The sequence below is a fragment of the Centroberyx gerrardi genome, chromosome 9, assembly GCF_048128805.1.
Source record: "Centroberyx gerrardi isolate f3 chromosome 9, fCenGer3.hap1.cur.20231027, whole genome shotgun sequence".
Classification (NCBI taxonomy): domain Eukaryota; kingdom Metazoa; phylum Chordata; class Actinopteri; order Beryciformes; family Berycidae; genus Centroberyx; species Centroberyx gerrardi.
This window is the reverse complement of record NC_136005.1, coordinates 25,979,937-26,003,789: the sequence shown is the minus strand read 5'-3', so window position 1 is coordinate 26,003,789 and position 23,853 is coordinate 25,979,937. Positions and strand designations below refer to the sequence as shown.

At 42.1% G+C, this 23,853-nt stretch overlaps 1 protein-coding gene and 1 pseudogene across 1 annotated transcript; both read left to right on the top strand.

The window, feature by feature from the left end:
• Window positions 1–624: 624 nt before the first annotated feature.
• On the top strand, window positions 625–4,712 carry ddx10 (DEAD (Asp-Glu-Ala-Asp) box polypeptide 10). The gene is made up of 2 exons (XM_071899966.2): window positions 625–2,058; window positions 2,528–4,712. Exons 1-2 carry the CDS (start codon window positions 706–708, stop codon window positions 3,728–3,730), a joined length of 2,556 nt encoding a protein of 851 aa, XP_071756067.2. The 5' UTR covers window positions 625–705; the 3' UTR covers window positions 3,731–4,712.
• Window positions 4,713–7,733: 3,021 nt separating this feature from the next.
• LOC144539824 (uncharacterized) lies at window positions 7,734–20,759 on the top strand (annotated as a pseudogene).
• The last annotated feature ends 3,094 nt before the right edge of the window (window positions 20,760–23,853 follow it).

Genomic DNA, 23,853 nt, shown 5'->3' with positions numbered 1-23,853 from the left:
TGCTTTTATTTTGTAGGCAAAGTCATATATCTTCCGGTCTTAGTCTAGTTAACTCTCTCTAACTTGACACTGGTTCACACATACAATCTGACCACAGGAGATCGTTCTCCAACACTTAAGAGTTTGACGTCTGGATATTACTGGACGGATTAAAAATGTTTTCGTGGAAAACCGAAACGAAGTTTCTTTCAACTGAAGATAATAATAATAATAATAATAATAATAATAATAATAATAATAATAATAATAATAGAGTACAAATAAAAAAAATGAAAATACAATCAGCTCAAATGTTTTAATAATATCACAATTAGACCCCACAATATGAAAATGAATGGGGGGTAGATATAATTAAAGTAAATAAAATAAATAAAAACGATGACAATATTTACTAGAGCACTTCCGGGTGATTTATATATTTTTTGGCACAAGAATAGAAAAGTAGGCAAGCTCATAGAAAACCACAAATACACTAGACATATAATAATATACGGGAAAATCAAACAAAAAGAAGCCAGTTAGTAGAAAACCAAACTAATGTAGCGTTATGGGAAACTAACGGAAACACTGAAAAAAACAAGTGTCGCGTGTTGAAGACGTCACACTAGATGCGACGGAGAGTTGCTGGTTTCCACGCTGTTTATCACGATTTTCACTTGTCTCTATTTGTCTCGTCAGACTATTCTTGTTTTGGTTTTGTGAATCATGGAGAAGAAACGACCGAACGCCGCCTCCCGGAATAAACCCAATGCGGCGAAGATAAAAGACTCCGAGGACCCGGTTAAAAACTTCGAGAAGTGGAAGAAAAAGTACAACAAGACGAAAGCACGAGTCAAGCGAGAGCGAGCCCACATGAAGAAACCCGAGTGGCAGGTAGAACGGGAATACATAGAGAAACTTGTCAGCCGGTATGGCAACATAAACACCAAGGACAGTATCAAATTTTCAGATTTCCCCATTTCAAAGAACACGCTGAGAGGATTGCAGGAGGCTCAGTATCGACAACCCACTGAAATCCAGAGACAGACTATCGGCTTCGCTCTGCAAGGGAAAGATGTGCTCGGTGCTGCCAAGACCGGCTCCGGTAAGACTTTAGCCTTCCTTATACCTGTGCTGGAGTGTCTGTACCGGCAGCAGTGGACCGCCATGGATGGCCTGGGCGCTCTCATCATCTCCCCCACCAGAGAGCTGGCCTACCAGACCTACGAGGTGCTCCGCAAGGTGGGCAAAAACCACGAGTTCTCTGCCGGACTCATCATCGGCGGCAAGGACCTGAAGAACGAGTCGGAGAGGATCCACTGCACCAACATCGTCATCTGCACGCCGGGCCGCCTGCTGCAGCACATGGACGAGACGGCCGCCTTCCACGCCTCCAACCTGCACATGCTGGTGCTGGACGAAGCGGACCGCATCCTGGACATGGGCTTCGCGGACACCCTCAACGCCATCGTGGAGAACCTCCCCGAGACGCGGCAGACGCTGCTGTTCTCCGCCACGCAAACCAAGTCGGTGAAAGACCTGGCGCGGCTCAGCCTCAAAGACCCCGAGTACGTGTGGGTGCACGAGAAAGCCAAGTTCAGCACGCCGGCCACGCTGGAGCAAAGCTACGTGGTGTGCGAGCTCCACCAGAAGGTCAACATGCTCTTCTCGTTCATCAGGAGCCACTTGCAGAAGAAGGTCATCGTCTTCTTCGCCTGCTGCAAGGAGGTGCAGTACATGTTCCGGGTGTTCTGCCGGCTGCGGCCGGGCATGCCCATCCTGGCCCTGCACGGAAAGCAGCAGCAGATGAAGAGGGTGGAGGTCTACAACGACTTCCTCAAGAAGAAGAACGCCGTGCTCTTCGCCACAGACATCGCCGCCAGAGGCCTGGACTTCCCCGCCGTGAACTGGGTGCTGCAGTTCGACTGTCCGGAAGACGCCGACACGTACATCCACAGGGTAGGCCGCACCGCCAGGTACAAGGAGGGGGGGGAGGCCCTGCTGGTGCTGCTGCCGTCCGAGGAGAAGGGCATGGTCGCTCAGCTGCAAGAGAAGAAGGTCCCCATCAATAAGATCCAGGTGAGCACGCGTGCATCTGTTCCTTCCTGGTTGTCATGCAGTTCACACTGCTGTGCACTGCCCCCCACAGTGTGTTTTGAGTGGAAGAAAATGATGGGAATAACATGCAAATCAGTTATAAAAGTTTAAATTTCAGTGAAATGAGAGCCACTTGGTGGATTGGATGTATGCCAAATAGAAGAGTGGATCATAATGATTCAGAAAACATCTTTAATCATGTTTTACCAGTCATGTACATTTGCAGGTAAGCAAGGCAACATTCACTTGCCAGATAATTGAATGGAGTTTGGTGTGAGGTCTCTTCGTACAAGAGAGAACAGAACATATCAGGGCTGAACTACTGCTAACCCCACACACACACACACACACACACACACACACACACACAGAGAGAGAGAGAGATCTGGTGAGTATGTTGCTCACAGTAAAGACCATTCCACTGATTGATTTATGGATTCATTGATTGCAGGTGAACCCAGATAAACTCCAGAACGTGCAGCAGAAGTTGGAGGCTTTCCTGGCCCAGGAGAAGGACCAAAAAGAGAGAGCCCAGAGATGTTTTGTTTCCTACCTGCGCTCCGTCTACCTGATGAAAAACAAAGACATTTTCGACGTGTTTAAAGTCCAGCTTCATGAGTACGCCGTCTCTCTCGGCCTCGCCGTCGCGCCGAGGGTGCGCTTCTTAAGTAAAGCTCAAAAACACAGGGCCGACAAGGAAGAGCAGCCCGAGGAAGAGCAGTCTGAGGAGGAGACGGAGCTGAAGAGCTTCAAGGCAAAACTAAGAGGAGAGGCTCCCGACGCGGAAAGTCAGAGCGCAGAATCGGAAGATTCAGATGATGAGGAGGAAACTGGTGATGAACAAGAGGGGGAGGAGGAGGAGCCGTCTAAGGCGCTACTCCTCGGTGCAGGTGATGACAGCGAGGAGGACGATGATCTGAGGGACTTGGACCTGCTAACAGTCAAACGAAAAGATGTGTTCAATCTGACGGAGGGCCAAGAGAGTGAGCAGGAAGACCCCGACGAGCCCAAAAAGAAAGCTGAAAAAGATACAAAATTCACAGAGGCCAAGAAGGTTCTGAAGAGGAATTTCCAAGTCAACACCAAAGTGACGTTTACCGAAGAAGGAGCGGCCGTGCAGCAGTGGCCCCCAGTTCAGCGGTCAGCGAGGCCGGTGACAGGGGAGGAGGAGGAGGAGGAGATCTCAGGTATCAACATGGAGAAGGCCAGGGAGAGACTGAAGCGCGAGGACCAGGAGTTCGACAAGCAGGAGTACAGCCGCAAAGTCAAAGAGAAACACCGGGAGAGGAGGCTGAAGGCGAAGGCCGCCAGGAGGGAAGCCAGCAAGCAGCACGCCGACAAATCCGACGAGGACGACGAGGACGACGTGGTGGCGTACCTGGCCAACAGTGGCGACGAGTTTGACCCCAGCACCCTGCCGGACCCCGACAAGCAACACTCGGACCCGGAGGAGGAGCAGAGCGGCCGTCGAGCCGGGTCGAGCAAACGCCGCCATGGCAGCGAAAGCGGCGAGGAGGAGGACGAGGAGGAGCCGGCAGCGGGAGGCGGGAAGAGATCGAGGCACCAGGCGGACCGGCACGCAGCCCTGGACACCGGCCTTTCCCTGGCCGAAGACGAGGAATTAGTCCTGCATTTGCTAGGAGGCCACAGCTAGAGATCGGAAAATGCAGGGATTGGGCTAACACTAGGAAAGGCCGGTGGACTCTGAGGGTCTTAAAACACCATCAACGGGTTAAATAGAGAAACCCAGTGTCTAGTCTCCCTTTTCTTGTATTTGTAGTTCTTATATAGCAACTCATAATTTTCTTGATGGACTTGGAACTTGATTTCTGGTAATTAAGGATATTTATTGAATGCTTTACATAATGCAGTGTCTTTTTTTTTTCATGTTATCCTCATGTTAAATAGAGAATATTATCACAATTGTGAGGTTTTCTGAGGTGTCGAACAAAACTTGGACATTCTAGCTTTTGTGGTACAATTTGTGCCTACAGAAATTAGAACATGAATTCCATCTGACATTTTCATGCTGAAACTGAATAATTCTATTAAAAGAATATGTATTGTACAATATGATACTCCATGTAATTATTTGAAATTGAATTGGATGTTGATCATGTCCAGCTGTTATTTCAGGCTAGTTTGAAGGATCTGTAGTCTACATTAATTTTAGTGTAGAATTCCACGATTAGAAACGGAATAGTTAACATTATTTTAGGTTTTCTGTAAATACTCTGAGTCTCTGAATCCAACAGCTGGCAGTAATGCCACATTTTGGATGCCACCTGCCATAAAGCACCAAGAGGAAGAAGAAGCAGAGCCCTCATCATGTGATGAATCACAGAATTAGCAGCAGCATGTGTGTTTTTGCTATCAAAATCAAACCTGGGAAACCTATATCACAGAAAACAGAAATGTGAATTTAACTGGTAGACATAAACATGCATGATGAAAAAGATTAGGCACGGTTAGTGGGTTGAACATTGTATTTTTCATCAGTCTTTGCCCTCCCAACAGACACTTTTTTTCTTTTGTGTTATAATATTATCAATATTGTATTAATCAGTCCTTGACTCACCTTGACATTATTGAACCAAGCATACAATATCTATCGATATATGTATATAAGGTTATCATTGCAGATTTTCTTGAACATGCTTTTGTGTGTGTCTGCATACACATTTTTTCCAAGTTTCCTATTCCCTCGCAGTAAAGCTACAGTCTCCTCCCAAGTGGACGGCAGAGTTCCAAGCATTGTTGCATGGTGAGAATGAGATCATATTATCCCATTGTCTGCTAGCAGGATGTACTGTATGCCTAATTAGTGTAATGTGTAATAGATGGAAGATGCAGTGCCATTATAAGTGGATGCCACAGACCCAAGCATATTGTGAAAATTGATCACAGCCCATGTTACTGCTGTCAAGATGCATGGTGAGTGAAACTGATGACAGACTGATGCACACAGTAGCTCTTTCATATGCTTTTATTCCTATCTGTATTGATATGTGTATATACTCCACAAGTCTGACATAACTTCTGCACACCTAATGAGTGAGTGTAAACACATTCTGTAAGTTGTCTTCTGAGCCAAGAAACTCTTTAGAGCGGAGCTTCTTCCATTCGCCAACACACTGAACAAATTTTGTCCAGCTCTTTGTTGTAAATTGAAAGATTGGAGGCATTATAAGGCTTAGAATGCATTATAATGTGGCATTATAATGCATTGTGAGCACAATATAATCACATTGTGAGTGCATGGCAATGATTAGAATTAGAGCATGATATAATAAATGCAGTGTGCAAAAAATTTATGGGTTGAATACTTTATGGGGCAACTGTGTAGTTATAGTAGATATTAAATTGAATGTAATGGACTTCAAGTAAAGTGTTCCCCTCTTAACGTTAGTCCATACTGGTATAATATAAGCTTTATCACACTTATACTGAGTGAAATATTCAAACCCAAGACACCTGTAATTAAGCATGGCATATTTGTATCTCTGGAATGGGTAAAGCAGATAAATACTAGGCTATATAGTAGGTGTATTCAAGTCCTATAGGAACAACCTGACAGTTAAAAGCAACAGCTTGGTAGTGTTCACGTTTGAAGCCGTCAAGACGCCATGATTGTAGTTTTCTGTAGACTTTGGTTGCTCCTGATCAGCTTTTCCCCACTCAACAGACACAGACTTAGTGATGATACATTTGACTTCATGTTTTACAGCAAACCGAACAATGTAATGTCAACCACAAACCCAAAATCTAGCAAGTAGTTGTGTTGTGCCATAGCATCTTAAGAGCAGTGCACAAAATGTGATGAAAAGTTCTTTGTTTTGTTCATTCCCCATAGCTATTACCTTGTTGGTGACTTCCCAAGTAGTATTTACCATCTGAAATCTGAGGTGACCAGTATTTTCCAGTAGTATTTACTATCTGAAACATGGTGACAAGATGACATTGTTTTAAAATCCTGCGAAATTAGAAACGTCAGTAATCAGTAATTACAGGAAAACTTGACAGTGCTTTGAGATTTTGACAAAAGTGAAGCCTGGAACAATGAATCAAACTCTCAGACGGTGAAGATGCTCCTCAGTCTGCTGGAACTTGGCTGCTCCACTGTCAGGTCACTGAACACATCAAAGCTGCCATGGAGACTCTATACTGTGACTGAAGAGGGTAAGGGACTGTGTGTGTGTGTGTGTGTGTGTGTGTGTGTGTGTGTGTGTTACATTATGAAAGAGACAGATAGAGAGACAGAGAGTTGGACTGAGAGAGACGGAGAGGATGCTGTGTGCTAGGTGCTGATGTGTGTGTGTGTGTGTGTGTGTGTGTGTGTGTGTGTGTGTCTTCAACAGGAAAGGGGAGAGGAATCTTTGGCTGACCAGTAGAGAGGAATGGATCAGCGTCTGGAAAGAAGGAAAAAACACATACATGTAAACAAACTCAAAATATTGGCTCCAAACAGTCATTTTGTATGGAAATGTGTATTTTTATAATTGTCTGACAGCTTTGATAAGACAAAAGGTGCCACATGTGAAACACAGTGAAGCACTATGTCATGTAAAACGGCTTATTCACTGGAAATAAAACCAGATGCTGCTGTGTTGCATGAATGAGATGATTTGAGCCAGGAGGTCTGGCTGAACACACATTGCTTCTTGATTTTTTCCTCTTCCTGTCTGCTGAAGCCGACACTTCAGTGATCTGTGTGTGTTTTTGAGTGTGTGTAAGAGAGGAAGAGGGAGGGAGACAGGAACAAAGTAACAAAGATTAAGGTATTTCCCTACCATGATCATCTGAGCATGAAAAGAAATGATTTTGAGCATGAAAGATGACTTGTTTTTGCAAAGAGCCATTTTCAAAAATACAATGAATGAATGATTTGTGACCAAGTGTAGAAAATGTGAGCAAGAAAATGCTGTCACATCATCAGCATGTAAAATATAGATGGAGCTAAGCAGTGATCTATGCCTAGTGGTTTGGTCATCAAAAATAAACAAATAATAAAAAATAAATAACAATAAACAAAAAATCACCAGTCTTTATAGAAAATCATCTTCCCCCCTTTTATACAAGTTTGATACATATCATGAAGATTTTTGTCACCTTAAAAAATGAGTAAACTCTTCCACAAATATAAAGTTGGTCAAACTGGCTTTAGGTGGTTTACTCTCCTACAGAAATGAGATTATTACATTATGAGTATATTTACAGATGAAAGATGTCAGAAAAAGAGACATTGTTGTAAAAAGGTCCATTAGTTATTTTATGGTTCTATGTTGCTAGCTGCTAGTTCTTAGAGTCAGAGAACAGCTGTGTCACATGTGATGCCACAGTGCAACATTCCCTGTTTAAATGCTGTTTCGAATGAGAATCATCACTTGTCCCAACAGACTTGACCTGACAGCACGCTTCGACTCAAGAGACATCTTCACATCGCTCGGCTATATTCATTTCTTCATACATTTATTCACTTATTAATTCATTTATTCTTTCATTTAATCATTTTTCGTTAATTCGTTCGTTTATTCGTTGATTTGTTTCGTTTTAGGTGGAGTTTTTGTTTGTTTTTTGTCCGGTTTTTCTTTCGGTTTTTTTTGTTTTTTTTGTTAAATTTTCACAGGAAAAGCCGGACCTGGTTAGGACTTGGCACCATGGGTAGCATCCTCTCCAAACCGGTAAGACTGACTCATTTTCATCTTTGTAGTGGAACAAATTTGTCTTTCTTGTGCGTTTTCACGGTGTAACTTGAGCTACAAGTAAGAAACTTTGTGAAGGATGTGAAATGCAGCTCAGAAAAAAGTCGTGTGTCAAATGAGATGTGACGGTTCCGAGTAAAACACAGTAATTGTTTCATTAATTATGAATTATTGTGGATTTTTATGGGTCCGTGGGGTCAAAGTGTTGCTAGTTCACGGAGCTTCCCTCTAAGCTTCTCTACAGCGCGCGGACACTGGACTTGTTATTGTTTGAATGAAGCACGCGCTTTAGCTCGACCCGCTGTTCTGACTTTAGAATGCTTTTGACCTCAGAGCGAACACACACACACACACACACACACACACACACACGTGATGTTTCAATATTCAGAAGAAAAAAATGGTTTCTGCTGCAAGAGCCACGACCAGCGATATTATCTGTTTAGATAATAAATAAATAAAAACTTTATTTAGACAGCGCCTTTCCAAACAACCGTTTCAAAGTTCTTTACAAAGCAAATAAGATATTAAATAGATAGCATACAGTAAAAGTAGATGGAAGAAACAAAAACAAATGAAAATAAGAAAAAATTACAACAGGGATAAAACAGGACATAGAATTACACATTATTATTAAACAGGGGCCATTCCTAAACAAAATTTTCTCTTTATTATATCTGAAGTACTCTTACTCCAATTTAGTAAATACTGTGTGGTTCAAAAGCGACTATACAATTTTTAGTTAACAATTACATTAAAAATGTATAACAATTTCATGCTTCAGGATCCATTTCCTCTGTTCAGTCGTCCAATTAAGTGTACCTGCAGGAAAAATATTTAATAATACAGAGAAATATTATATATAAAACTGTATCGAATTTATTTGTATTCATACATTATGCCCCGATGAAGACATAGTGTAGAAACCATGGTCGAAACTTTGGCTCAGTAAATTATTATATGTGTCCCATTATATAAGTGTGCTGCAACTCTCACTCTCAGCGATCTGGTGGAAGATTCTTGCTGCCTTCAGGTGCTGCTCGTTTGGTCGTACTTTCGATTGTTCCAGTCGTAAATACAACCCCTCGTGTATTCAAGTACTTTTTCAGTCAGAAATAACTAAATTGACCCTGCACAAAAGTAGCTTTTTTGGTGACTATTTTTTAAACCAAATGGTACCTACAGAGCTACTTTGTGCTACAACAGCAGAATGAAGAGGAGAATATTCACAACAGTTTTGTAATTGATTTTTTAATAAGTGTATTAACTAAAGTTGTTGTGCGTGGCACCAAAAGTTAAACAAAAAGTGAGAATGTCACATCTTGGCTTCTTGGTTATCATGTAAAATTTGACTTTCCCATTGGTTTTTACCATTTTATTGGGTCGTTTAAGCGCGCTCTTCCATAATTACAATTTTTCTGACAGCATTTGAACGCAGCATCTGCTTGCTACTGTTGTGACTGTTGGCGCGGTGCAGAAGAAGTGTGGAAAATCTGGTAAGGATAAGGTAACCTAGGCCTGAATATTGGATTTTTGGACCCACAGTGCAATGGTTTGGCTTCAAAACATTTGTATTATGCTGTTTGGATTAATTTATGGTCATTTTTACCTTTTTGGAACTAAATAAACTATCTCTATTCACTCCAGTTGTTTTGGAAAAAGTTGCTATGAAGCTGCGCTAGCTAGCTTGATGTGTGTTATAAATACAAACTTCGCCAGTGTTTCAGCTGACAGGAGGGTCATTACATCATAACAAAATTTCAATTTTTGGGTGAACTGTTTGTTTAAGAGAGCTAAAATCCACCAAATAAAATTACAAAGCACTTTGTTTAAATCCTTGATAATATTCATTGGGCCAATGAGACATGAACAGATCTAGATATTCCTTCTGCTTTGGACAATGATACCAGACCAAACAAATAAATCTCTCATTAGCCATGGATTGGATTTTTTCTTCAATTGAACAAAAATAGGATTAAAATTCAAATTACTTCTCTGTGGTTCATCTTTATATATAATTATACCCAGGTACGTTACAGTATATTTTGATATTCACCTTGTTCTTTCTAACAGGCTGTTGATGATGGCACGTGGCCGACTCCTAGCCGTGTCTCATCCACCGTGGGGAAGAGACGCTCTTCTCTCCGCCTTTCTCCCCTCTCCTCTCCTTCCTCCTCCCCCTCCTCCACTTTTTCTCCCTCCTCCTCTCCCCTCTCCATCACCATCTCTTCCCTCTCTGCCTCCATCTCTTCCTTCTCTGCCACTATCTCTTCCCTCTCTGCCTGCGTCTCTTCCCTCGAAACTGCCATCTCTCCCCTCTCCACCGCTATTTCTTCCTCCTCCTCTCCCCTCTCCACCACAGTTTCTCCTTCCTCCTCTTCCCCCTCCACCTCCACCACTGTTTCTTCCTCCTCCTCCTCTCCCCCCTCCACCACTGTTTCCTCCTCCCCCTCCACCCCTGTTTCTCCCTCCTCCTCTCCCCTCTCCACCACCATCTCTCACCTCTCCACCCCCATCTCTTCCCTCTTTGCTTCCATCTGTTCCCTCTCTGTCTCCATCTCTTCCCTCGAAACTGCCATCTCTCCCCTCTCCACCACTCTTTCTCCCTCCTCCTCTTCCCCCTCCACCACTATTTCTCCTTCCACCTCCTCCCCCTCCACCTCCACCCCTGTTTCCTCCTCCTCCTCTCCCACCTCCACCACTGATTCTCCCTCCTCCTCTCCCCCCTCCACCACTGTTTCCTCCTCCTCTCCCCCCTCCACCACTGTTTCTCCCTCCTCCTCCTCTCCCACTTCCACCCCTGTTTCTCCCTCCTCCTCCTCTCCCACTTCCACCCCTGTTTCTCCCTCCTCCTCCTCTCCCACCTCCACCCCTGTTTCTCCCTGCTCGTCTCCCCCCTCCACCCCTGTTTTTCCCTCCTCCTCTTCCCCCTCCACCCCTGTTTCTCCCTCCTCCTCCTCTCCCCCCTCCACCCCCGTTTCTCCCTCCTCCTCTTCCCCCTCCACCACTGTTTCTCCCTCTTCCACCATCCGCCCCTTGAACTCCTCATCAGATCCAGACAGCCAGGACCTGGGTGTGGAGAACAGCGCCATCGACAGGTAGAATATGACGCAGGCTAATTAAGGCTAATGATATATTTTTACTGTGGCTTTCCAGCAGGAATCCAACCATCACTGAGAGCTCCATTCTCTTCCATTATTCAATTTGTCTGGTCAAACCAACTTAAAGGGACACTGTGATGTGTTGAATTCCCACTAAATACTGCTTGTTAGCACTGCTTTCATTCATTCATTATGGAATTGGTTGCCATGGGTAGCCAATGAGGTAGCTGTCGACACATCAGTATCCATGACTTTCCATGAATGATGCTGCCAATACAAGCATGCCATTGTTTAGTTGACTGAAGTGTTTAGTTGATTCTCTGTTTTGTGTCCATTGGCTGAAGAAGAAAAATAACCCTTCAAGTCAAAAAGTCAAGGTTTCCCTTTAAGTGGCTTGTTTAAAGTGAATGAAAGTGGTTCCTGCGATGCTGAGAAATGTTGTGGGGTGATATTAACATTTTGAGATGAAACTGTAAGCATCATGTATGCCTCAGTATCATGGTCAGTGTGCCTGTGTAGCTGCTTTGTCCTAAATGAAGGTACACTGTTTTTTAGGATTCCAGCAGTTCCTGAGGCGCTTGGCCAGGAAGCACCGACCGAGTCTCCTGGCATCGCTGCCACAGCAGGTACATTTAATAACAGACATATTATGATATATATGTATGTATGATATATATAGATTTATTGTCCATGTGCCACTCCAAAACTGCTCTCTCATTAGTTCATGTTTTTCTCCTCATAAGTCTCCTTGGAGCTGCATTGCTCTGGATCTCTGGAGAGGTATTACTGTTTTTCTCCATGAAACAGGTTTCTCATACAGCAGTGGAAACCTAGGACAGTTTAGAGATCAGATATGTTGCTTACAGATACATTTCCAGTGAATATTCATGTTTTTCTGCCTTTGGCTCCATTATTTTTTGCGTTGCTCAGATCACATCCCTGCTAGTCTGCCTCTCTCTTACCCAGCCCCTCTCTTTCTCCTTCTCTCTCTCTCTCTCTCTCTCTCTCTCTCTCTCTCTCTCTCTCTCTCGCTCTCTCCATCTTTCAGGCCAGTGCAGGCAGAGGGCAAATCCTTCAAGTCCCGGAGCCTGCTGTCGTTCTTCAGCTGGTTCAGGAGGAGCAAGACCCAGAAAGGCCAGAAGAAGAAGCTGGGGTATGAGACAAAAATGAAATTGATCTACCTTCATTCAATTCCTGTTTAATTAGTATAAGGCAAACGAAATCCAAGCAGGAAAATTGTAATTATTCTAATTGCACTTGACAGTATTAGCATATTGGAAAAGCAAAGTTTTAGACTGAGGTCATCTCTAAGACTTGGCAGAGTTCATTTTCTCATCACTGCCTATTTAGTTCATTATGCCCATTTGGTAGACTGGACAGTTTGGATATCTGAGGTTCAGATAAGTCAGTCATATCACTGCCATTACAAACCATGAATTTTCATCAGGTGTTGTGCATAGTTTCAGTCAGATCAGTTTTCATAAAGAATTGCTCTAGGTTCATTAAAAGCACCTTGGGCAACAGAACATATTATAAAGTATATATATTTTTATTGATGTGCTTTTCGTCTCAGGTTGCCAAACGTTGGGAACACCTGCTTCTTGAACGCCACTCTCCAGGCCCTGTACAGCATCCCAAGCTTCTGTGCTGACATCATGGGGCAGGAGGCGCTGTGGAGCCCCAAGACCAAAACCAGCCTGAAGCTGCAGAGGTACAGTAGAGCAAGAGATCTTCACCCCACACACTAGGCTACAGATTTACTGAGTGATTCATTGCTTTACTGATTGTTCCCTTGGTATTAAAAGCAAGTCATAAATACTTGTGCTCTCAATCTCCTGTTCTCCAGGTACTTTGGGGAGCTGTACAAGGCGAGGCAGGGTCACAGCTCCTACCATGGAAAGAGGAGGCTGCTGAGGTCGGTCAAGAGCAGCTTGGCCGTGTTCAACGAGGAGTACGAGGATGACTTTCAGCAGGTACAAAAATGAGTCTAGCATTCGTGATTTCTTTTGTACTGCAGTATTTGTGTGATAAACATATTTTAATGACTTGCTGATCTCTTACAGGATGCCCATGAGTTCCTGATGCTCTTCCTCATGGGCATGAAAATGCAGGGCGAGACGCAGCAGGGGACGTCCACAACACCGGACTACGTTTGTCCCACTCTGAACTTTGAGTTCAAGCTGCAGTCTGTCCGCACCTGCTCCAGGTAACTCAACAGCAAACTGCATTTACTATATTCATGATGTTTTATCTGAACAATCACAGAATTAAACATGAAACAACAAAGTACATCACTTATCACTGAGGTTCACAGAACTGTCCGGTGATCTGAGTTAAAGTATTTTTCTCCTCCATGTTTGTTTTTAAAGCTGTGGTAACAAAGTCTTCCAGGAGGAGGGGCACAACAACCTGTCTCTGGACCTCTCCTCCTGCCTGACCGACAGCCTCGCACTCTACTTCAAAGTCAGTATACAGAGGATCAGTTCAGTTCTCCATACATACACACACACACACACACACACACATCTATGTTAGTGACTCTGTGTCTTGTTCCTTAGGCATCAGAACTGGAGTGTACTTGCTGGCAGTGCCTTGGCCACCAGGCGACAGTGTCCAGAGCTTTCCTCACTCTACCCAGGTAAGTCCCATACATGAACGTGCCCATGATGTTGTAAATTACACTGTCTTTCTATAGTATGTGTTAATGGTACTCTCTGTTTTAATAGAGTGCTAGTGCTTCACATGAAGCGTTTCTGCCACGATGGGGAAGAGCTGAGGAGAGTGGATGATGCTGTCTGCATCCCTCCAGTCCTTTCTCTGGCCTCCCTGTTGGAAGAGCAGCAGGATTTACTGAGGTAAACCATTACACTCCATATTGGAACAACTGCAATAATAACTTCAAACATACTATATACATATTTATTGAGTAATTTCACAATTTCACCAGAAATACCATGAAACGGTTTAATGTACATTAAATGCATGTTATACCATCCAAAACAACTCTAAACAATGTAATGGAGTTATTTTGATTATTCTCACTTCTCTGATTGAAAAGCTTTTCTCTTTCTAGTTCTTTTGAATGAGCTCATGACTGTCTGTCAAACTGGCTTATACAGGACTTATAGATTTAAGAAACTATAGTCTACTAGCATGAATGAGCACCTGCCTATTACTGTACACGTATGTCATGTCTGAAAACAGTTTCCTATATATATTTGTCTTGAATATCATATTGATCAAAATGGATGCTCTTTCATTCAAAGCTCCCCAGGAGGCAGGAAGGTGTCGCCTCAGGCAAAACCCCTCCCAAGCACAGGTAAGAGAAATTGTGCAATTTAATCTAACTAGAAACACCCAACTTTAGTTTGTAAGTTTCCAAGTAAAAGAAGATTCTGTGGTGTGTTTCTCAGCATCAGTCGATCAGCTGGAGAGCTCAGGAGACAGAGACAGATCCCAGCAGGGAGCTTCTGTGGTGAGAGAGAAATAGGGAGAGACAGCAGAGATGGAGAAAGAAAATAAATGTATAAGAGAGAGAAAACAGTCATTTTTCAATGAACTGTTGAGAGAAAATGTACTGAATAGTTACTCATGGATAGAGTAGTTTAAGAGCCTTATTAAAAAGGAAATGAACCCCTCATCACTCACCATGTTTCTTTACAGCAGGATCACAGTGTCCAGAGCAGCTACCGCCTCTCTGCAGTCGTCTCTCACCTCGGGGAGAGCATCGACTGCGGTAATTAATGTCACATACATCAGACATAAATATGGATCTGGGACACACACACACACATATAAACAAACACACCAAATAAAGTTTAATCTGCACTGTGTTTCATGTGTCCCACACAGGTCACTACGTCAGTGACGTCGTCGAGGGACACGGCGGGGAATGGGTGACCCTCGATGACTCCCGTGTGACGAGGACAGACGAGGCCGCGGTCCTGAAGGACAGAGAGGACACCGCTTACCTCCTGTTCTATGTCCTCAGGTAAGGCTTTGCCCTCACTGCTTACAAGAGGAATCAATGAACTGGCCTGTTTGAGCCTTCAAGCAAATTGTAAGTAAGAGTAAGTCTTCTTTGTCCTCTTTTCCTCTAGTGGTGCAGGTGAGGGGGACCCTGCACCTCTGTAGCAGGAACAGGAGTCATCAGGAGCTGTTTGCACCACCACCAGCTGTTTGCTCCTTAGTACGGTGGCCATTTTAGGACATTCTCAGCCACCTTTGTCATTCGTAGATCTACTTTGTCAGATTTAAATGGACTTGTATCAGGTTTAGCTGTGTTTTGTCAGACTTAGATGGAGTTGTATCAGGTTTAGATGTACTTTGTCAAACTTAGATGGCGCTCCTCTGCAATGGAGGGCGGTCCCGGCGTTACAACCAAGCGCTTCCAATCCTTCATCAAGGAAGGATTGAAAGCGCTTGATTATAATGCCAGGAGTAGTACATCTAAACCTGATACAAATCCATCTAAGTCTGACAAAACACAGCTAAACCCGACACAAGTCCATCTAAATTTGACAAAGTAGATCTACGAATGATAAAGGCAGCTGAGGATGTCCTAAAATGGCCACCGTACTTTAGTTCTTTTGTACATAGTTCTTTTTTCACTTGCACCTTTAAATTAGGCACTTAAAGGATAATGCTGGTGTTTTTTAATGCATTTCTTACCGTCAGCAAATCCTATGAAAATATCAAAATCAACAATGCGTGTGCTCTACTCTCATTACTTTCCGACTTCCCACGTTCTCTTTTTAGCCTTCAACACGGAAGTCACTGGCTCCAGTTGTAAGCTAAAAACCTTGAAATACAGCTCACAAACACATAGTTTCTTTTTTAAAAATTGCTAACTGTTACCACGAAAAGTCAGACTGTTGTAGTTATTACCAAATCTAATTCAAATGGGAACAAATTCTTCATTACACCGGGGACTATTTTCGGTGCTACGGAACTACTTTCCTGAGATGGAAAACGTGTTTACGGTCGGCTTATTAAGTTGTTTGAGGAAAAGTCGGCCGGCCCAGTGCATCGTGATGATGAAATATGCTGCCAGAGCAACGGCATGGCTCTGTGACGTGTTTTTAATCGTTTTTTTAATAGAATGGACTTCTATGGCTACTGGGACATGGCTTTATTGGGCATCGGCTACACAGACGAGACTTGTTGGCAAAACAAAATCATTGCTGATTTTGTTATTTTCATAGGATTTGTTGACGGAAAGAAATGCATTAAAAAACACCAGCATTATTCTTTAAGCAATAAATTAGTTTTTCTGAACTAAAAAAGCTTTTTTGTCCTAGCCTTTTATTTGCAGTGTGCAGAATTATTTTCCCATTTTTCTAGTTTGCAATACTTTGATTCTGTTTATCAATTACAAGATTTGACAGTATTATTGTTTTGATAGTCAAGACTGAAACAAGTCAATGTTACTCTCCTAATTGCTACTCTATAAACTTTACAGTATAGTGCATGGATTTAACTATAGAATTCAAAGAAATAAAAAGTCAAAGGTTGTGTTGTAAAACAGAATCAGTACAAGCTTATCAATATTTTCTTACACTCCTAGAAGATACTGCCAGCCAAACTGATACTGCCATTAGAGTCTTTCACTTCACCAAGAATGAAAGTGAAAACTTAATGTGCAACTTGATTGCAAAATTTAAAGTTCAACTTAAATGTTCCACTAAGACTTTGGTTCTCAATCTGGGTTCAACACAAAACTGTTGTCCTTGAAATACACACCAACCTGAAAGCATTTGTATATTCCCATCTCTGATATGAGCTGAGTATCTAAAGCCTTGTCAAGAATGTGTTTGACTTAAAAGCTGCTGCAAAACTTTAACAGTGGAACATACTGCAGCGTCCTTCTTTCTTCAGCATCCAAGATCAATTATGTTGGCTCCACTACTTTGAAATGTTCTTATTAGTAGTTTTTACCCTTTAAAGCAGTGACATGATGACAGCCTTCCCAATGTCCTTGTACACAGGATTAGAGATGCACAATGCAGATACGAGTTCTTCAGTGACTCTCTGGTCAACTTGTAGGTTCAATGTGTCACATATCATTTTTTATACCAGACAAAGATGCTGTGCTTTGTTCAAGACGTGTCAAGAGGGTTGCAAATGTCTAAATTATACACAAATGTCAGTTGATGTTTATATTGAGCCTTATTGAGTGGTTTAGTCCGCTAAATGTGATATGGCTAAACTTAAAGACCAACACTGATTTTGTTCTTCAGTCCAAGAACTCTCACATCCCATTTGCATAAGGACCTTCTGAATAAATTCATAATAATATCTGAGCTCTTTTGGGTATGCTAAATTCAGAGCGTAGATTACTCCCAGCATCATAGCCTGTCCACCTTCCTTCTTGATGGCCTCTATACCCTGATGCTCCTCTGTCGGTCCCTCATGATGAATATATTCTCAGTTCAACATAGTCAGAGTATCTCTGTGATAGCCGGCTCCACAAAACCAAACAACAGCAATTCTATCTAACCGGTCTCAAGAAGGAGGTCGTTAACTGGCTCTGTCAACCCAGGATTTACCAATCCAGCTATGAGCTCACATGGAAGAGGCGGGATTTGGAACAAATAACCAATCACATGCAACATGGACAGATCAAGAGCAGCATATTTTAAAAGATAAGATGAAAGGAAAAGTAGCATGATTCAGTGGGGAAAAGGCAGTAGAGTGTAAGCACACAACTTGAAGATAAAAATAGTAGAAAATAATCCAAAAATAAAATCAACAGACTGAATAATTGTCATTAGGCTTATCTCTGCCCCATCGTTAAAACACACTGTTCATTCTTCTCACTTATACAATATTGTATCGTCACACTGAGGCTGTGAAAAGATTTTATATTCATAAAATCTACATCATGTTCCCAATGGGAATATAAGTGCAGACGTCTATTGCATTAATCTCTCTTGAGAATCATATGAAAGAATTTCAATACTTAATATACAACATTAAATTTCATTCACCATTGATAACTATGGTTAACTAATGTAAGCGACCTGCTATTTGTTAGATGTCCTCTTTCATCACCGGAGTGGAAATGCTACAAACATTTATTATATCTCTGATCTAATAAATGATGATGAAAATCAAAGTGGTTCTGCTGGTCTCTAAACACGTGGACCTGCGAACAGTCCTTCTTTCTTGGCCTATCTGTTTATTCAGCAGTTTCTCCCTGTACAGTTCTTGTTGTTACCTGTTACTTTCATTTGAAAGCAGTGTTGTTGTTCATATTGGGATCCTGTAGGAATGGTGACTCCATTTGTCCAGAGAGCTGATTGGTGCAGAGACGGGCCTTTTATAGGTTTATTTTATAGGTTTCTATTTAACCTGCTCCAGAGCAGGTTAGCTGTGCAGCATAGGTTACCATGGCGATCTACCAAGGTTAAAAGTGAGCCACCTTCATGAGACAGAAAAGCCCAAATTTAGCTCACTAAACTGGCTTTGTGAGACAGGCCCCAAGTCATTAGTGTCACCTTTAGATTGTTGTTACCCACAAGCACCTTACAGACCTCAGCCTCTAAGTCAGCAGTGTCTCCACTGAGGTGCATCAGTAAGAAAAACAATTCAGAGCTGTTGGTATTTAGCGGTGATCAACTCACCAATATTACACCTCCATAAGATAGACTGAGTTACCCAATTGGTCAGGTAACAGATCATTTTTAGATTCTCTTCTCCTCACCTTGTGTGTATTCATGACTTCCTGCACACCTGCATTGTGAACAAAAAAGGTAAAATGCTAAACTAGCTGTTGACTAGTTCCCAGAACCACTCATGCTGTGATGACAGACCAATCCTTCTGGGTCCAAGAGAGAGCTATCAGTTGGTTACAGTGGCTGCTTCCAGTGAAGGTGCCTTGTTAGTTTGACATGCAGGGTGACATATTCACACCATGCTGCTACATCAAATACTGGTGTAATAAAGTGACAACCCCAAAGTTATGTGAAATAGACTATTCCAAAAGGGTTACAAAACTTTTAAACCGCATTGTATAAACTAATTACCTCTTTCAAAATCTTCAGCAGTTGTGCCATTTTCTGGCTGGGTAGGAAAATTTATCAGGAAAGAATAAACCTGTATAAATAGATATAATGTATAAACCTGTATAAACACTGTGGTCCACCTGAGGAATATGGCCTCCAGGCCTTACAGCATCCACCCCATGGACTCAACTACAGCAAGGGCCTCTCCTCTCCCCTCCCCTCCCCTCTCCTCTCCTCTCCCCTCCCCTCTCCTCTCCTCTCCCCTCCCCTCTCCTCTCCTCTCCTCTCCTCTCCTCTCCTCTCCCCTCTCCTCTCCTCTCCTCTCTTCTCCTCTCTCCTCCCGTCCCCTCCCCTCTCCTCTCCTCTCCTCTCCTCTCCTCTCCTCTCCTCTCCCCTCTCCTCTCCTCTCCTCTCCTCTCCTCTCCTCTCCTCTGTAGGAACTCTGGACGTACATGGAGACGGTCAGGAGACTCTCTGTACGCTCTGCTGTTCATGGTGTCAGATGAGAACTTCAGCTGGTACCTGGATGACAACATCAGGACACACATCACCAACCCTGCCAACAGCCTGAAGGACGACGAGGATTTCATAGAGAGGAGAGGAGAGTGAGCATATGGAATCACACACACACACACACACACTTCTTTAACACTGAGTGTGTATTGCAGATATAAACTGTTTTCTGTACGGTAACCTGCCTGGACTGAGCATGTGCCAAGGCAACAAGATCCAGTGGCATTTGATTGGCTTGGGCAACGAGGGCAACTGTTGACTTTTTAAAATATTTGACTTTTAAAACTTTAAGTGCGTTTTCATTGTATTGTCTAGTAAACAGCAGAGAGTGACCTACCAAGAGACCTACTGACAGTCACCTTGTTTCTTTATTAGATTAGTACAAAGCTTTCAGGCAGTCTGAATGTTACTGATCTGCCACCGACAGGTGGACATGCATTCAGTTCACTTCCATGGCCAGATCCTGACCAATCAGAACCACCACACAGACACGGTCAGCCTTTTCCCGCCTCCACCACCACAGTAGACATGGTAGATACAAACCCAGGACACTGGCTGCTGACCTGCACTGTTAACGACCACCTGATGGGTAGAGACACACACCCGCACACACACATACACACACATACACACACACACACAAAACACAAAAAACACACAATACAAAAAATATCCATCTTAAAAAGTCATGCAGTATAGTATTCAGTGTTAAAAAAATTCTGTTATTGGAATTTCCTTTGAAATAAGTGACAATATCCTGAAATGAGGCTGATCACTTCACTAATGTAATGAGATAATGTCATTTGATTCAAGAAACAAGAGACATCTTTCCTCACTGGCAGATTATTTCACTTATTTTGAAGACAAATAAGATTTAAAGATGTAATTTTAGACTAAAGGACTTGTTTCGATGGATATTTCTTGCAGTGTGGTCCACAACCCAATGAGAGTGGGGGTGAGGATGGGGACGCTGCGTCATTTTAGGAGGATAACAACATGTTTAGTGTAGGCTTCTTTCTTGTTGTTTGGTATTGTTTGTGAGTGTTTATGTTGTGGTCTCCTCCAGAGGGCATGCAGGCTTTATTTGAGAACAAGAAGTGTTTCTCCAACGTCCATAAGCCCCGCCCACATGGTGACCTCAGACAGTTCTTCATCGCTGCTGAAGAAGAAGTCTGGGACTACGCTCCTACACTACCCACTGACGGGTATATAATGTATATGCACACACACACACACACACACACCCCTACTCACCACCTCCCACCCCTCCATTATGTAATTGCTATCGTCAGTGATTGTGAATGTTTCAACCTCTGTGTTGAAACATCAGCTTCTTTATCATCAGACACGTGTTTCCGTAAAGCCTACTACAGCACAGTAAACTGCAGTCCTTTACTGAGCTAAGGCTGTTATGTACACAGCCTTGTACCCATGATTCTTTTCTTGCTTTTCTCAAATTTCAAAATGCAAATCAAATTTAGTTCTCCATTACTCTTGCACTGTAAATCCTCTGATTGATTGAATGAGTGGAACCATGTGGATCCAGCTATTTTGAAATCTGAGTGCTACAAATGAACGGCCAAAACATTTCTGGAACCTCGATGATGTCGGGACTACCTTGTGACTAGCCAGCTCTATAGAGAGCCTAAGTCCCTACCCTTCCGGTGGACCACCATGGGACCTTATTTCGGAAAAAATATGTACGGTAGTCAACGGCGAGAGACAAATAATTGTTTGATCCCGTTTGAATTTTGCAAGTCAAGAAAGTCGCAGTTTGTCGTAAAACTGTTGAAGTATAAGACTGTGAAAATACGTAATTAGAAAGACTACACACCCAAAAGTCGCGTAAGTGACGTCATAACTTTCTCTCTCCACAAGCTACCCAGAGCCGCTGAAGCTAAGTCCCTCTCAGATAGCAGGAGTATTATACACAACCTGGAAGGTAAGAACGGATTTAAACTGGTTTAGGATCGTTTTAGTACAGTGGGGGCTAACGTTAACGCGATGCCTGTGTGTTACGTATGTTTCGTTCCATGTTGGTGTTGGTGACGTATGTGTGAGACGAGAGATGTAGTTCACTGAGCGGTTTCACACAAAACTAAACGTTTTGCACTAAACTGCGACTTTCTTGACTTGCAAAATTATCTTTTAAATTGACAAAACATCATATGTGTAATTCATGGCACAATTAAAACGGGATCAAACAATTATTTGTCTCTCGCCGTTGACTACCGTACATATTTTTTCTGAAATAAGGTCCCATGGGGGACAGCGGAAGGGGAGGGACTTAGGCTCTCTATAGAAGAAGATTCTTGCTTGTAGTCATTCTGGGATTTGTAGTTCATTATCTATGTATTTGTCTATCAATATGCTTTATTTCCATTGGCTTATATGTGCTGTTTTGACATAACCAAAGAAAAATCTAAATCATTTTTTTTAGAGAAAACTATTGTTTCATACTCCTTCATAGCTAAATATCAGCCTTTATCATAGTGAATAATAATAATAATTATTATTATTATTTAATGTTTTTTGCTTGTTTTTTTTTTTTTTTTACAGAAAACAAGTGGCATATTTATAGCAAAATGGTCTCTCAGTGAAAAAAAGCCACATTTAGAATAAATATTGATTATATTGTTAGTAATAGAGGTAAATAAAATGTTAATGGCCAACATATATTTACTAATTCCATTACACTTTCACTACTTTATGCTACAGGTTACACTGCATGAATAAATGTGTGTTTGAAATGTGCAAAGACACTGTAACAGTAGTGTGCAAATAAATGTATTAAAATAATATGATTCAGTAATGATATGATTCACTGGTATTTCTGTAAAGTGGATAGGAAGATGACAGGAGTTCAGAAGGGGACCGCAGGTGAGAGGGAGTTCCAGCAGGGCTTTGGCTCATCTCCTGCTGTTTGTCCACAGTGAATCTGTTCCTGTTCTTGTGTAAAAGCAGCAACAGTAGAATATAATCTGTCCAGGCTGTTGTCAAGGCCAAAGGTCAGATCTTTATTGAGTTGGATATCAGTATGTGTACATGGATGCAGACATCTGTATACTGTATGTGCATTAGGGCTGAACAATTAATCGAAATTTTATCGAAATTGCAATATGGCCTACTGCAATTTTCAAATTGCAGGAGGCGCAATATTTGTTAAAGGCTAAATGTGTGTCAAAATACCATTTTAAATGAAATATTGTCGTGCTGCAGAGATGTCCTGGCCTACACATCATATTCTACAGACTTAAGAAAACATCTTTGTTTGGTACAGATCCCCACAAAAATCACACCATAATGATTTTAATATGTTTTTCAATGAAAATGAGAATAATGATGTAAAAATTATCATTCCCTCTAATATCGCAAATCATATCGCAATTGCAATATCAGTCAAAATAATCGCAATTCGATATTTTTTCAAAATCGTTCAGCCCTAATGTGCATGTGTATGTAGCTTATAAACTTAGTTCCACTAACCTGACACTCTGGGCCGGGGCAGAGGGATTTGATTTCCATGTCCAACATCATTAATTCCTGTGTTTCATAATCATGTCTGTCATTGCTGTCCTACTGGAGCTGTGAAAGTAAAGGAACCACTGAGTTACAACATTTTGACAGTGAACTCAAGTCCTTCTGGCTCTGCTGTGGCTGCAGAAAACACACCGCAGGTTACAGATTGTGACTTTCTAAAGTCTAATTTCACAGCTGTCTACACATGGGAAATTGTGTTTCTATGTGTTTTTTTTGTGTTATTTACACATGCTATATGACCTGAAACAAAGAATTAAAGTTAACATGTCAAGGGAAATGAGTTCAATAGACACCGTTGACAGTTAAACCTTTATACATGATTACATCTCCTTTATTTAACAATTTCTATCCCTCTTGGGGAAACCGGCCGTCTCCTTCCCAGCTTATAACTTGATATTTGCAATCAAACTAAGGGCCTCGTATCCTAATTGTACTTATTCTTACTTTTTATCCTTACCTATAATTACTATATGGAAGAGAGATCTCGTTACTTCTGGTAATATCAATTGGAATAAAGTCTGGCTTATCATAAATATTGCATCCAGAAATCCTAATCAACAAATGATTCACTATAACTTTGCTCAGAGACTATACCCAACACCACATAAACTATATCTAGGTCAGTCATTACTACCTCCAAACTGTACTGTTTGCTCCCAGTGTAATCTAGGTACTTTTGTCCAGGGGTGCAAACTTTCTGGCATTCTGTTGGCTTCCTTTTGTCAGTACACATCGCCCGTTTACCCAAGCTGGTATCGAGTAACGATGACTCTTGACTGTAGGGTTGAGTACATAAATACAGTATAAGACTGAAAATGATCATGGGTTTCTTGTATGTATGTGAACTTCTAAAATGAACACAAAAAAGTTGATCACAAACAAAAAAAACAACAAAAATCTCTCATTACTATTCAG

Bases quoted from the DNA above. Each gene is read 5' to 3' on its own strand.
- ddx10 (XM_071899966.2), top strand. From the start codon at position 706: ATGGAGAAGAAACGACCGAACGCCGCCTCCCGGAATAAACCCAATGCG. The intron at 2,059-2,527 runs GTGAGCACGCGT...CATTGATTGCAG, and splicing joins TCCCCATCAATAAGATCCAG to GTGAACCCAGATAAACTCCA.